At 43.8% G+C, this 14,281-nt stretch overlaps 4 protein-coding genes across 4 annotated transcripts in view; 2 read left to right on the plus strand and 2 right to left on the minus strand.

Annotated features, from left to right (window-relative positions):
- The window catches only part of LOC139814530 (elongation factor-like GTPase 1), a 34,334-nt gene extending 24,389 nt beyond the window's left edge, over positions 1-9,945 (plus strand). The window contains exons 4-5 of the mRNA XM_071780843.1: positions 8,529-8,716; positions 8,878-9,945. Coding sequence (XP_071636944.1) covers positions 8,529-8,716; positions 8,878-9,066 — 377 coding nt within the window. The 3' untranslated portion in view covers positions 9,067-9,945. The remainder of the gene's footprint in view (positions 1-8,528; positions 8,717-8,877) is intronic.
- Positions 134-7,386, minus strand: Aos (protein argos). Its single transcript, XM_071780860.1, has 4 exons — positions 6,138-7,386; positions 2,001-2,221; positions 1,525-1,696; positions 134-1,339 (listed from the first exon to the last, which is right to left on the minus strand). Exons 1-4 carry the CDS (start codon positions 6,396-6,398, stop codon positions 1,094-1,096), a joined length of 900 nt encoding a protein of 299 aa, XP_071636961.1. The 5' UTR covers positions 6,399-7,386; the 3' UTR covers positions 134-1,093.
- LOC139814538 (uncharacterized) lies at positions 9,695-11,293 on the minus strand. The gene is made up of 2 exons (XM_071780857.1): positions 11,090-11,293; positions 9,695-10,991 (listed from the first exon to the last, which is right to left on the minus strand). The coding sequence occupies exons 1-2, from the start codon at positions 11,114-11,116 to the stop codon at positions 9,822-9,824; spliced, it is 1,197 nt and encodes a 398-aa protein (XP_071636958.1). The 5' UTR covers positions 11,117-11,293; the 3' UTR covers positions 9,695-9,821.
- A 2,518-nt stretch (positions 11,294-13,811) lies between these two features.
- Positions 13,812-14,281, plus strand: part of Sona (sol narae) — a 50,179-nt gene continuing 49,709 nt past the window's right edge. Inside the window, exon 1 of the mRNA XM_071780845.1 lies at positions 13,812-13,959. The gene's annotated coding sequence lies outside the window, so the exon portion shown is untranslated. The remainder of the gene's footprint in view (positions 13,960-14,281) is intronic.

Raw genomic sequence — 14,281 nt, forward strand, 5'->3', positions numbered from 1 at the left:
TACATTTTCCTAATTAATTTCGAATTTTGATATTTATATACATATATATCTCCATTATCCAAAAGTTATATATTTCTCAGAGAAAAAGAGGCTGGAAAGGATAAAAAATAACATTGTCATGCGCACGCACACATACATAGATTTTTTTTTATTTAAGTTAAAGTAAAAGTAACAAATAACATCGAGAGAGTCTCTTCCAAATCGTCTTGCGATGCTACCATATACAATATACTCCCCGAATGAGACACTTTCGGAAGACCAGGGACGAATATATACAAGTTTAAAACGACTGCGATGAATAGCTGCAACGTGCTGCAATATTCTACGAAGCGGCATAAAAATCGGTAGCGCTAAAAAGAGAGGACTCGCCGTTGCTACGACCGAGGGGAGGGCGCGCGATAACTTGAGGCCCGTGTCACATTGCGGGAATACGAGGCGATCGTTTCGAAACGTACTGTACAAAACTGTAGGCGGGCACGATTCTCTCTTATCTCTATATATCTTCTGTACATTACTTTTTACACTTAACATTCGCCAACGCCGCTGGGGGATTGTACATGGCACGGCATCACATGGCTGGTACAAGCCGACCGATCGACACGTATGTTAATTTCCCGTTGTTCGCGATTCCTACGCGACGCTTCCTTGTCGACAAAGTGGATCGAGGAGCGCGTCGCGTACCGCGCTCTTCGTTCGAGACGAAAGAGGAAAGATATAGAACGAGAGGAAAAAGAAATTCAAAAAAGGATTATTCGCAAGAGCGTTCGGATGAGCTCTCCTTGCCGAGAAAGATCATCCGAGCGCGCGCACATCGCCACCGTCGGGAATTGGAAGCCGCCTCGGTGATTTTACGGCAACGTTTCGACAATCGGCAGGTACCAAATGGCCAATTGTTGCGCGCTTGAAAAGGCGGACAAAATCCGCCGGTTGGTTCCGGGGAACCAACCGTTTTTCTTTTTAACGAGGGACATATGGTAAAAGTATGAGTGGGGTCCGTTGAAGCTCGGTGTCGGTGGCGGATTTGCGTTCGGCAGACATCCCGGATTCGTCGCTGCAGCGAGAGTTGCCGTTTCTAAACGCGCGAGGCTTCCCCTCAGATGCCGTAGGTCATTTTGTCGTAGCCGTGGTACGGCACGCAGTAGCCGCTGTAAGTCTTGATCTCCAGGACGCCGGCGTAGGATCGCGCCGGCGTGGACCCGGGATCCGTGTGTCGCCGCGGGCACCGATGTCCGCGGGGGCACTGGCAGAGGGGCGAGGCGTTCACCTCCTCGAGCTGCGAATTGCGTCTCTTGCGCACGGTGAACAGGCGGCAGGGCTCCTTGTGCTGGCACCGTATTTTCTGCAAACATCAAGTTGACCCCGCGGTTAGGACTTCTCGTCAGTTGTCGCGCTAACGAAAGGATGGGGGTGACCCAAACGCGTAGAGATACCGAGAGATATGCATTGATTTTAGCAGAACTCTTAAAAAATTATATTCCGGGATAAATAACTTGCGTGTTTTTCTTTCTGGCATTGTTGACTTACACTTTGCGGAGAACAGGCGAAGGCGTAGACGAAGCCTTGATTTCCGTCCGGCGATTTGTGCGGTTGCCTACGTACTAGGTATGGCACGCTGTTTGGTCGACATCGACAGTAGACTCGTTGCACCGTCGCGTTCGCCGGGCCACCTCCGGGGGCCAGGGTCCACGTAATGTCTCTGTGGTAAAAAGTCATCAGGATATATTCAATGCAAACGTACATTATTACTTATTATTATTTATTTTGCGAGCGAGTAATTTTGATTCAACAGTGATTCTTCAATTCGCGCGATTCAACAGTGCAGTGTTTTGAGAGGAACCGTTCGTTTCCCTCGTTCAGGGAAAAGATCGTAGAAAAATGTCATTCAACTGCAGTGCAACTACAACGATAGAGTTTTAAACGTGAACAAAGCTAAAGTCCAAGCAACGCAACGTGGAATCGTCGAAGCGATCGCGGAGAATGCGTGTCGTGATCAAACTAACTTGAAGTAATGACAGATGGGAAGTCGTTTCACGGGCTCGCAGAGCTTGTAGCGGCGCGTTTTATCGACGATCGTGTGTCCGTCGTCCCCGTGAAGACTGCTGGGGCAGGCACGGCCGTTCGGGCAACGACATTGTCTCTCGACCCACGGTGCACCATATAAATCCACCTTGCTACATACCTCGCTCCGGTCCGCGCACTCCGGTAACTCCTTCTCGCTGTTCTGCGCAAACAAGCACCCGCGTCATTAATAAAGCGATTGACGCTCGCGCGCCTTTCGCGGAAATTCAATTGTCCCATCCGACCCGTTCCGGAATGGCGATTTTATCACTTTGTTTATTTCGTGTCGGTGGCGGTGGCGACACGGGCGCGAAATACGTGGAATCGGATCGCATTGAATCGAGCAGCTGATCGATATCGCACAATCCGGGCAATTTCTACGTTATTAATAAACGTCCGCGCACACAGAGACGTTTCATTCGTCTTACGCGGATATACGGTAACGGAATTATTAGTAGGACGATTATGATCGGCGCGGCGATTGTACCGTTGCGTAATAATAAACGTCTGAACGTGTCGTGTCGCGCTATGGGACCACGGTGCTTAATGAAATAAACGGGACGATTGCGCACAAGACTCGTAACTCAAGTATATCCGCTCTTTCTGCCGGCGATACAAAGTCTACTATAACTGGACTATTTAGATGTTGCCAGTCCATTCATTGAGGCAATCGCGTACGTCCTGTCCGGCCTATCGTCATCGACGACGACGCCAACTACCGTAAGGCGACCATGGAAATCTCGAAATATCTGCCGAGGGTGTCGACAGATTTTTTTTTATTATTTCGTCACAATTTTGCCTTGAATTTCGCACTCGGTCCTTTTTAACAATTTCTTTAAACTAAGGAAACTTTTTAACGAACTTGCTCGTAGCGAGCAAATTTGTAATATCGAATTTCGTCGTTTACCCAAGTACCTACCGAAACTACCTACTTCCGCAATTACCTACTTCCGCGTCTCTCCGAATCTTCGTTCGTGGATACACATTACGGATTTACGAACGAGAGAAAAGATAAAAAGGGAATGCTCTCTTCGGAACGCGATCACGCGCGCGGTTTCTGTTAATGCGATACGCGTTTATCGAGGTGCACCTCGATAGTGCGTGAGTCGAAGTAGTTGAAGCAACGTGGCCATTCAGCGAAGAAACGCTCGAGGAAATGGTCTTCCGCCGTTTTACCGCCGACTGTGAGCATTCGACTTTTTGCTATGACCATCCGTTCATCTCGTTTGTCTTTTTGTCGCTCCCCTCAGCTGTAGTTTCCACTATTACTACTACTACCATTATTACTATTATACTACTTACTACGATCATTCGTCACGGCACAATGGACCGAACGAATAGCTTTTTACGTGGAAAATCCTCCTTTATCTCGCTCCTTTAGACATCCGCGTACACGTTTACATATCTAAAAATCTAACTTACAGCTTCCGAATAATTTTCTACTCGCATATGATATATCACTTACAGTTTCCTCAACATAGCTTGACAAATTGTACAAGTTATTTAAACATTTAAACATTTATAAAAAATTATCTTTATCTAACAATTTTATATAGACGGCAGTATTTTTGCATGCATATGATGCTTTTCATAAATATATTATTACACACGCATAACAAATTGTGATTTAATGTCATATTCGTCGATTTTTCGAAATAATCCATTCGGCCGCACTTGCAGGCGGTATATAAATAATTTACAATTACTGAGAACCGAAATCTCTCCCCGGGGATGTTTTTAAGCTGCGCCTGATCCATCTCACGGCATTATATTCCGATTTCAATCGCTTCCGATTGTTAATCGTGTTTGTCCGCATTATCCTTTCCGCGCGGCCTTCCCTACGCATCTCTTTATCCCACTTCCGTCGGCTCTCTACGAGCGAAAGAAAAGGTGAAGCGGAACGAAAGGCGAAGGAAGTTTTTGAAGCTGATATAGCGGCAGCGAGCAGCGGGATTCACGCATATACTCACGCGCGCGCACACACACGGTGGAACGGCGGTAAACTAAAATGGGATAATAGAAGGACCGGAAGGGCGCCGTAAACCATCCGGAAGTTCTCACGCGTCTCTCGCTTCTCGCACGGCCGCAATGAAAATGACACCTGGCACTCGGGATGGACATACTACACGAAGGCAAAGGAGGAGAAGGAGGAGGAGGAGGAGGAGGAGCCGCTAGGCATCGGCGACGACGAGAGGAGAAGAAGGGCCGCGCGAGACGAGGAACGAGATGCGGAACAAAAAGAGAGAGAGCAAGAGAGAAAGAGAGAGAAAAGAAGAAAAGAGAGGTAAGACGCACGACGACGCAGGGAATCTGGTCGGATGGATGGATGGATGGCGTTAGTAAAAAGAAAGATCGCTCGCTCATCGTTCCATATAGCCGTACCGGATGTCTCTAAGCCTGGAAATCTCGCCGTGCGATCGAAAGCGTAATGGCACTGGGTGCTCCGTATATAAGATAATTAATCGCTCGATGCGTATCTACTAATTGTCCGAGGAGATAATCGTCATACGCGTCATGATGATTATAAACGGAGCGATCTACAAGAAAAGATTACCCCTCTTCACGACTAAATTATTCATATGAGTTAATAATATGAAATCAACGAGTCCCGGTCATGTCGAATTTTTAAAAATCATTTTAAAAATAAAAATATTCACGAGAAGAAATAGATTACTCTTGGAAAAATCTTTTCAGGAGAAAAACCTGGTCTCCAAACCACATTGAAATTTGACATTTTTGACCATACCGGATGTTTCCTCTTCAATTGTATTTTTCTTTTCTGTATTTACAAGGGCACGGGTAGGCAATACGATTGTTGTAGGATTGTTGTAGATTATTGAGAAAGAGAGAAAAAAAGAGCGAGAAAAACGAGAACACAATAAAAAGGAAAGATTTGTTTTCCAAGAACGATTCTTCTCTCGGCGCGATTTCGTAAAGCCGCGTGATTCTCGTCCGATATGCAAGGAGCAGTTTTCTCTCCTGCGACGACATCGTCGTCATCCCCACCGTGTGCCGTTCCTGCGCACGTACTCTCGGCCCACGTGCGAACGTACGTATCTACGATACGTCGTACTTGGGTGTCGCGCCTGTCCGCACGTGTATACCTACGCGCTGTACCCCATAGGGGACACGTATGCACGCACGCACGTACGCACAGACGCTACGCACACGCGTGTATACCGTCGACACGTAGGTGTTTACAGCAACGACAGCAGCAACAGGTTCGAGCATCGAGTGGGCGCCGCTCTTTGCTAACGGCTACGTTTCCCTCTCCTTCCACTTCCTGCGCCTGTAAGCGGACGATTTAGCTTCAAATCCTCGGAATACTACCCGAGAGCATACACGAACTCGCGTATATGTATATCGTTGGAGAGATATACACCGAGGTCTCGTGGCGCACGCTCGAAACGATTTCGAAAATCGAGACGTGACACCTGTTGAGAAAAATCCACGTAAAAGAGAAAGAAAATCGACGGTCGGAGATGACGAAGAATCCCGGATCCGGAAAATGCGTTGGTCGCGCGAGAGAAGTAAGTAACGCGAGATCTGTCCGGCCATTCATATTCTCGACGATTCAATTGCGTGCCTCAATGAGACGGACTCGCCGGGATTAGGTCGCTAAACGCTTAGCCGCTTTCTGGAGCAATTCAAGCGCTAATTCGTTCGGGGAACTTAATGGAGCGAGTAACGTAATCTTAACGTCGCGCGTCGGCTTCGTGCGCCACGTTTGAGGCGATATTGAGGAATAGATTTGAGAGATATTGAGAGTAGAAGGATAGAAAAGTGGACGGATGCGATATCAACGTTTTGCTTCATGATTTATGTAAAACATCGCCTTTCATTCAGCACTGAACGTGTTTAAATCCATGACATTAAATAAGTTGCTATATGCGTATCGGTCAGCTAGTCGTCCAACATATTTGTACTGGCGGCTACGTAACGGTTACATAATATGTGTACATATAATGAATTAGAAACTGAGAAATTATATATATATATGTAAGGGTAATATATACGTAGGTTACATAATTTAGGGATTGAGAATGATAGATGGATGTTGACGTGGGGGAGTGGCTTACCCCGACTTGGTACAGCACCCTGGGCTCCTCGTGCGTCAGCCTGTGCTTCCGGTTACGATTGATCAGGTCGATCTCGACCGTCGTGTCGTCGAATTCCTGCAGCTCGGCGTGGTACTTGCTCTCGTCGATGAACAAATACTCCTTGAGGTACTCGTCGTGTTCGACTCGCAACGGCAGATCGAAAACCTCGCATTTGCTCCGGCGGACGCCGGCGATCGCCAGCAGGGTGTACAGCAGGTGCCGTATTGTTTTGCCGGTCATCGTGTCGCGGCGGTGAGAGAAGCACAGCGAAGTTCTCCCCGATAAAGAATCCCCGATCGAGAGAATCGGCGGTCGCCTGTTTGTGTGCGTCTCTCTCTCTCTGTCTCTCACTCTTTTTCTTTCTCACCGGAGGGAACGTTTGCTGCGTTAGGTGTTTTATTCCACGGTGGGGGGATGCGATAAAAAGAATGGTAGGGGGTTTCGATACGTTCACCTTCTTATTTGCGCGACAAGGCGTACTGAACGAGCGGGAGGAGGAATACACGGGGAATACTCGTAGCAGAAATACAACACGATTCAAGAAAACTCGAAAAGCTCGCCGGTCGTCCGCTGCCGTTACTTGAAGTCCATCTTCGTGAATTCCACAAACGCAAATCTTCTCATTGATCGATCATTGGGATGAAGCGAAAAGAGAGGAGTTTCCCCGATCGCTTCGCGAGGAGGTATTGGCACGTACTTTTTCCCGAATTTGCGAATTCTAGGGTTAAGTTTCGAATCCTGCACGCGATTAAAATCGGATTCCCGGAGTTTTAGGTCTTACGATCCTTCTTCTTTCAGCCGCGGAAGCAGAAACGTCACGTGTCTCTGTTTACTGTGGTCCGGATCTTCTCTTATATCCCTCTTCTCGCTCTTCGCGATTTTAGAGAGCGCGAAAGAGCGCGGTTCCCCGATCCTGAACCGGCCGATCTTGGGGAGGGAAGGGGAGAGAGCCTCCGGGGTTCGATAGAGCGTATCGCACTCGCGCACTCTCACCGAGTTTGCCGATCGTCCCTCGAAAAATCTCCCGTCTGTCGCTCGTCCGCTCGAGTTCGTTCGTTCGTTCGATCGTTCGTTCGTGCGGTACTCCTTTTTTGCGGTTCCCGCGAGGTCTTCCTCTCCGGAGAAACGGAGCGCGCGATCGCTAAGACTGGAGAAGAAAACAGAATGTCCCGACGAGATCGGCCTATGCGAAGGTATGCCGTCCGCTCGACTGGACTCTTAAAAGCCAGAAGTAAAGCATGAATGGATGTCCCCCACCCCTTTTCCTTCGCCCTTCCCGTGCCCCCCCTTGCCGTCGCCTCCCTTCTCCTCTTTCTCGTCTCATTCTTGACTGCTTTCGTCCCCCCCACTCCGTCTCTTGCTCTTACGTCATCCCCACTACTACTCTCTGTCCGGGGCCCCTCTCTCTCTCTTTCTCTCTCTCTCTCTCTCTCTTTCTATCTCTCCTCACCGAACGTTTTCATCGTCGCCGTTTTTTCTCGGGACTCGTCGCCGTTTGCCGTTTGTCCTTGTATCGCATCCTCTCTTCCACGGGCTGCTCCGTACGAAGCGCGCCTTGCTCTCCGCTCTCCCCGGGAACGTATTAACGACGAAGTGTTTTACTCTTTCTCCGGAGGTCGGCCCGTTTGCTTTCGCGCGCGCGCACGCGGTCTGTTTTGCCATTATCCACTATGTTTTCTGCACATTCTGTGTTCCACGATCCTTTTCTCTCTTCCCTCCGCTTTTACCAGCGAGCCAGTTTTTCCACCGACCGATTTCCCTTCCCTTGCGTCTTCCGATCGTACCTGAATGGCGTTCGCCCCGTTTCTCTCGCAATTCCGAATCTCGTTTGAGAGAATTCCAAATCTCGTACTTTTTTCTCCTTCCTCTTTCTCTTTTACTTTTTTTCCTTATCCCCACTGGATATCCTTTACTAGAGATACAGTACCACGCTTTATCTTTTTCAAATTAGAATATTTCTGATATTACTCTCTTCATTTCTCTTTAAAGGTAGCTGTTTATTCTAGCGGTTTGCTTCAAATTATCATTTATTTCTACAAGTATTTCTCATAAATGTTTCGATAAGTCGTTAACTATCGAGAACAACGTCTAAGATACCGCGAACTGCGCCGAAAATTAATCACTTGAGAGCCTATTTCCCGCGTTCAAGTATTCGTTATTATCTTCTCTAAGTATTTTTATGATAAAACTGCACGGGAAAGTACCTTGTAAAATGCTATCGCGAGTAGAACAAGCTTTCAACTCGGAGATGTTTATTATTATTAGGAATGCAAGGGTACCGTAAGAAGAATGCCGCGAAGAAATGCTAGAGCGATACTACCGTTTGCGCTTAGGCATCGACAAAATTGATGACGATTGTTCTTATTGCAGGAAAACTGTACGCTGTGTTCGGCAAGAGACAAGGCCGTATCGTATCTACGGAAAGTGCTCACGGCTTCGGTGGACAATTCAGAGTACTGGCCACCCTACCGGTTCTAGAGAGCTTCCATCTCGCAAGAGAACTGCGGACGCAAACGTCCGGATTGGCTAGTCCGCAACTAGTTTTTAGTCATTGGGAGGTAACACTGATACGATATTAATTACAAAATACGATTAAGTTTTGGAGTTTGCAATTCATGGCGAAAGGAAGAGGTTCCTTTTTTTTTTTTAATTTACATTAAATGTTTTAATTGTTCAAGCGAACTTTTGTTGATATCACTCGAATGTTTCTGCGTTACAGGTAATCGAGCAGGATCCTTACTGGGTGCCGTCCACGGAGGAGGAATACCTCCATTTCGGTGAAAAGGCGGACAGCGATAATCGAGCTAGGTGCTATATGGATGCAGTTCGTCGTAGGAAAGGCCTCCCCGTGAACTCCCAATTAGTTACGCATGGCGAAAAGCAACGCACTCTTTCGAAAAACAAGTGATGCGAAAATTCTCGTCGAAGCGAATCCTGCAGAAAGCGCGAGTTTACTCCGAGTTTCATCCTAGTCGTAGAAGCTCAATAATCTTACGTCCATTAAATCTGTGAAATTGTAATAAATGCGAGTGTATGAACAGGTATGTTTGTTCCTCCTTGCATTATGGATTACGAAACAAGATTAAATATTAATTGATTGATCAATATTTAATCTTATTGAGCAAAATTAAATATTAAACTGAATGTCTTCTTTACTCGATTATTTTAAGCAGCTTTTTTATTTGTTCGACTAAACATCATCTTCAAATATGAATGTTACACAATAATATATTTACGACATATTTTGCAGAAGACCAAAGTGTTACATACGAGTAGAAACCTACAATTTAATTGCATTTTATTGAAAATTACATAAACTATTTAGAAAAGAAGACATAACATATAACATAACTAGGATTACTAGGATATTATTTACATTAAGGTTGTTCCAACCTGTTAGTAACTAATAGTTAAATCATATATGTGTCTTTGTTTTTCCTTCAAATTAAACAAGAATAGACATATGATTTAACTATTAGTTAGTTTATTAATAGGTTGGAACAACCGACCCTAAATAAATGTATTAAATCTGAAGATAAATGTACATATGTATACATTTTTGTTAAAACAATATAACGAATGTATCGGAAGTTTACAATGCACTTTACAAAAGATTCTTGATTAACTTGTAAGCTCCTTGTTCCGTACGGTAAACCATTACGCCTAGTCATCCGCAAATACAATCTTCTTGCCCTGAAATCCTCGGCTCATGATTTCCTGCTGTTTTTTCCTGGCCATCCAAGAAGGATGTAAACTGGCATTCTCGTCGTTTTTGTTATCAATCGCAGTCTCATTTGCGTTACTCTCGTTTGCGCTCTTATTAATCCTGTTGGACGTCGTTTTCTTGTATTTCATAGAAAAAGATTGTTTACCCGGATGTTTTTTACCGAAGTTTGTATCGTTTTTGCGATTTATATCTTGTTTCTTAATTCGATCGTTCGATTGGAAAGTCCTGGCTCGCGTATTATGCGTGTGAGGTCTCGTATACGACGTCGAGGCATTATTTCCTTGATAGTTTTGACCATCCTCTGTAATGAAGAAGTCGTCAACCATTTTTGCTTGCTCAGTCGCAGTGCCTGCAGGATCTTGATTTTCCACAGATATCTGTGTGTCTTGATTAGCTTCTTGCTCCTCCAACAGCTCGGTAAACCTCTTCACCGTGGCCTCTTTCGTAACGCTAGACTGTTTAATTACACTCGATTGCTTGTCTGCGACTGTAGTTTCTGATGTAGCGTCTTTCTCCCGTTTTAGTAATTTTTGTTTTTTCAAGGACGTACATTCTTCTTCCAATGCCTTCTTGCGCTTGCGCGATTTACTCCTTGTTTCGGGTGACTCATTACACGCTTCCTCATCTTTGACATGTTGGAGTTGTTCAAAGTCTTCATCCGAGTCAGTTTTTTGTTTCTTTGAACTTTTATTCCGAGTAGATTTCCTAGTTTTTGCAGCATCCTTGGCTCTCAATTTTGTAGGCTTCTTCTTATTCTCTGCCAAGTGCTCCTTACAGTCTGGGAACCTCTCCTTAAACTGCGCCAGTCTTCTACTCATAATTTTGTAATGCGCTACCCTTGCCATTATGCGAACGTCATTACTCGACGACTTGTCTTGTAAAATTTCAGTCAGACCTCTCTCATCTAGGATCCCGAATTTTGAAATTTCGTCGTCTTTGATCGTCTTCAGCGCGTAGACCTCTGCGATCAGCTTGTCGGCTTTCCTCCTACACTTCTCCCGCTGCGCCTCGTTCCCATGTCTATCCCGCAAGAGTTTAGCTTCCTTGATAAGTTTGTTCACTATGCAAACTCGTGCCTGACGTACTGCGTGTCGCAGGAGGATAAACTGAAAGTATGATAAAATAGAATAGATATCATCTCTGTAGCAGAAATAAACGTAAACAGATCACACGTGGTTCATTAGAATATTTGAACGTATCTCACCTCGTTATTCATTTCAGATTTTGCCATTTTAGATTGGAAAAATTTTGTCCGCAGTAAATCACTTAATGAGCGTACGACCAGATGTGTAAACAGATTTTCTTTTTTTTCTTCTGTAGCTGCGGGCTCGTTTTAACAATCACGCAAGAATTGTTCTAGAAATTGTAAACAAGCCTGAGAGAATAGCGAATATAGTTTGCGTTCAACATGAGAATTCTCGACCATTATTCAGTCCAATTAGAATTCTTCTGGAAAAGAAACGCCCAGAGAAGATGGCGCCTTGATCACAGGAACTCTAGTCGCCTCTAGATATTTGTGCATCGCGACTGTTGATTTCACTGGGAAATGAAAGGAAATTTATGAACCTGACAATTTTTATTCTGACTTTTCAAAAAGCGCGGTCTCTGTAATATTACGATCTCGTTGATTACGAACGACGCAATTATAATATGAGATTTTTCTTAAATTTTGGATTAAAATTACTAGTAGTTCGTGTTCGTTCCAAGAGATGTCTTCGTAGTCTCTCTTTGACTTTTAACATTGTATAAAATAATTAAAAATCAACAGAAAAGAAAATTGGTATGTTCTTTAGAGAAAGAAAAAAGAAAGGGGGAAATGAATTTCGAAGTTCCTAGGTTTGAAACCATTGTTTTTTCGTTTCTCATATCTTTGGGAGAAAAATAATACAACTTTATACTAATTTTTCCATATACTAGTTTAACTAATTGATCCTCCGGCCTTTACGTCGTTTTCATTAAAAGGATCCCTTTAATTGTCTTATCTATATTGAAACTCATATTTCATACAGACTTATCTGCCCACATATTCATATTGTAATGTAATCAACGATCGGCGATGTCAATGTTCTGCGATTCTACCCGGGCTCAGTTGATAAATCACGCGCGCTCAATAATTTAATATACATATATATACATAATTTTTGGGATAATTGGATATTTATTTGTTGAAAATTTTATATACTTTATATATATATTTTAATTATATAGTATATTATATAATTAATATATATATTATTAAAATAGGTAATTTGTATTGTTAATAGGCAAAAGATATACATATGTACATATAATATGCATACCTCGTACGCTAAAATTGATAAAAATTTTAGGAACCGTACAATTAATTCATAAAACTTTAACTTTGGAGATTTCGACACAAAAATAAAAATTCGCAAAAATAGGTCGAGTATTAGAAAAAGAAAGCAAATAGAATGAGCAAGGAAATCGCGCTATCCGAAATTACAAGAAGTGCGATAGAGAATTTGAAATTTCGAATCGCGAAAATTAAGAATTTTATAAATCACGAAAGAATCAAAGTATTACAGTTGGTAACATGGTATATAAGTAATCGTGCATAATCCAAAAAATGTTTTTTGAAAGATAAGTTTCTGCCTTTTGAGAAAAATTTAAAGGTCTTTCGACGAAGTCTTAAAAACGTCTTGAAAATGATGTCTTTTTACAGACGTGTTGTTTGTGTTGCTTCGCGGGCTACGATTACGAGTAGCATTTCGTCGACGACGCTCGCACAGTCGACAGTGCGAGCAATCACGGTCCCCGTTATGCATTGTGAAAGGTAGAGGCTGCAGTAGGCTTTATTAGCAACGCACTGCCCAACCGGATGATTACACAACAATTACTAATCCGCCTATATATAAAATTATTTACACGCGATGTTTGACGAAGCCGTGTCCCGCATAATTTTAATACGGAAAGGAATTCGAGGGACTCTCTAAGGTCGCGATCTTCGACTTTCGAGGTGACGTGCAATTTTCTATATTTTCGCTTTATAAAATTTGATATTGATCATATTGTTTGGTTCGCTCGTATTTCCGCGAGCGATAACGCGAATACGTAAAACCGATACTGGACACGGTGAAATCTCTTTACGAAATTCCTAGCTCGGTCGATCGATCTTGCGCGATCGCGTTAGAAATTTGATTACGCGGCGATCTGTGGCCGTAAAAATGGCTTCCGGGTTTCGTTACCGAAATTCACCAGCGGCTGACGCGAAGCGAAACGCGGGATGATGGTACGCCGTTTCGCCACGAGTGACAAGGGTTTTTGTATAATGTTTCAGTAATAACCCCGCAGGATTGAACGATTGTGATAAATTAACCCTTCATAACCATTTTAATTATTTTTTTTACGTGTCTAAAAAAAATTATATAACGTGAAAACATTAACCTTCAGATAAAACTAATAATTAATTTATAATTTTTATACTTTTTGTTATAAAAATCTGGTTTGCAACTTTGAGTAAGATGCTACGTTAAATTGTGGCGAAAAAATACAATATAAGACTTAAGAAATACAAGATATATATATTGTGTAACTCTTACATGATGGTATAAAGGGTTAATGTTACCAAAAAAAAAAAGAAAACTCAAAAATTGTGAATCTCGAGTAAAAGTACCAATTTTCAGAGGATACGATTAACTTTATCTCTTTATTGAGATACATTTTACCTTTTTCGAGAAAAAGAAATATTTCAATCATGTTGCATTTTAAAACAACAAAATGTTAAATTTCCGAATATTATGCGATAAAAGCGTAATTACATATATCACTTTCCAGATTTTCTACATCGATACTGCAAAAAAAACCGTCCTGATGTCTGTTCGCCGTGCGAGAAGCCGATTCACGAGCGCCAGTGATCGAGATGCAAAACCAGCAAAACAGAAAACGGTAACGAGATCCGAGTCCGGACCAGAGTTACGTAAAGAGCGGCGGAAAGAAGACGAAGAAGAAGCACAGCGCGAGGATTTCTTTTTACCTCGTATCCGACATCGCGAACCGCGCCGTACTTTCACTTTCGTAATTAACGTAGACGGCTCCGCGCCCGGCGCGGCGATGGTTCGTATACGCGCTCCTAAGTCGAGTATCCTCCGACGGAGGAAACCGGCGAAGAGGAAGAAAAAAAAAGAGGGAGTTCGCGAAAAGAGCCGCGCGGAGGTCGACGTTTGACGGATGCTCGACGATCGCCCTGCCGTTTCACACCAATGTCGCGATAATCGCTAACTCCGAGCCGGTTCGCCATCCGGCGTGTTATATCGCGTTACGTTTCGAGCGCGCAACTCCTGTAACGGCGGCGGCCGGGCCCCCGGGGTTTCCTATCCCCCGCTCGCCCGTCTTGGATAACATATAATAACGGCTATGATACAAGGCGGTGCATAGT

Source organism: Temnothorax longispinosus, chromosome 6 (assembly GCF_030848805.1).
Source record: "Temnothorax longispinosus isolate EJ_2023e chromosome 6, Tlon_JGU_v1, whole genome shotgun sequence".
NCBI lineage: Eukaryota > Metazoa > Arthropoda > Insecta > Hymenoptera > Formicidae > Temnothorax > Temnothorax longispinosus.

Excerpts from the sequence above, each read along its gene's own strand:
- Aos (XM_071780860.1), bottom strand. The coding sequence starts at position 6,398 with ATGACCGGCAAAACAATACGGCACCTGCTGTACACCCTGCTGGCGATC. Across the intron at positions 1,697-2,000 it reads CCCATCTGTCATTACTTCAA|AGACATTACGTGGACCCTGG; the intron begins GTTAGTTTGATC and ends TTTTTACCACAG. Across the intron at positions 1,340-1,524 it reads TCGCCTGTTCTCCGCAAAGT|AAAATACGGTGCCAGCACAA; the intron begins GTAAGTCAACAA and ends TGATGTTTGCAG.
- LOC139814538 (XM_071780857.1), bottom strand. The coding sequence starts at position 11,116 with ATGGCAAAATCTGAAATGAATAACGAG. Across the intron at positions 10,992-11,089 it reads AATCTGAAATGAATAACGAG|TTTATCCTCCTGCGACACGC; the intron begins GTGAGATACGTT and ends TCATACTTTCAG.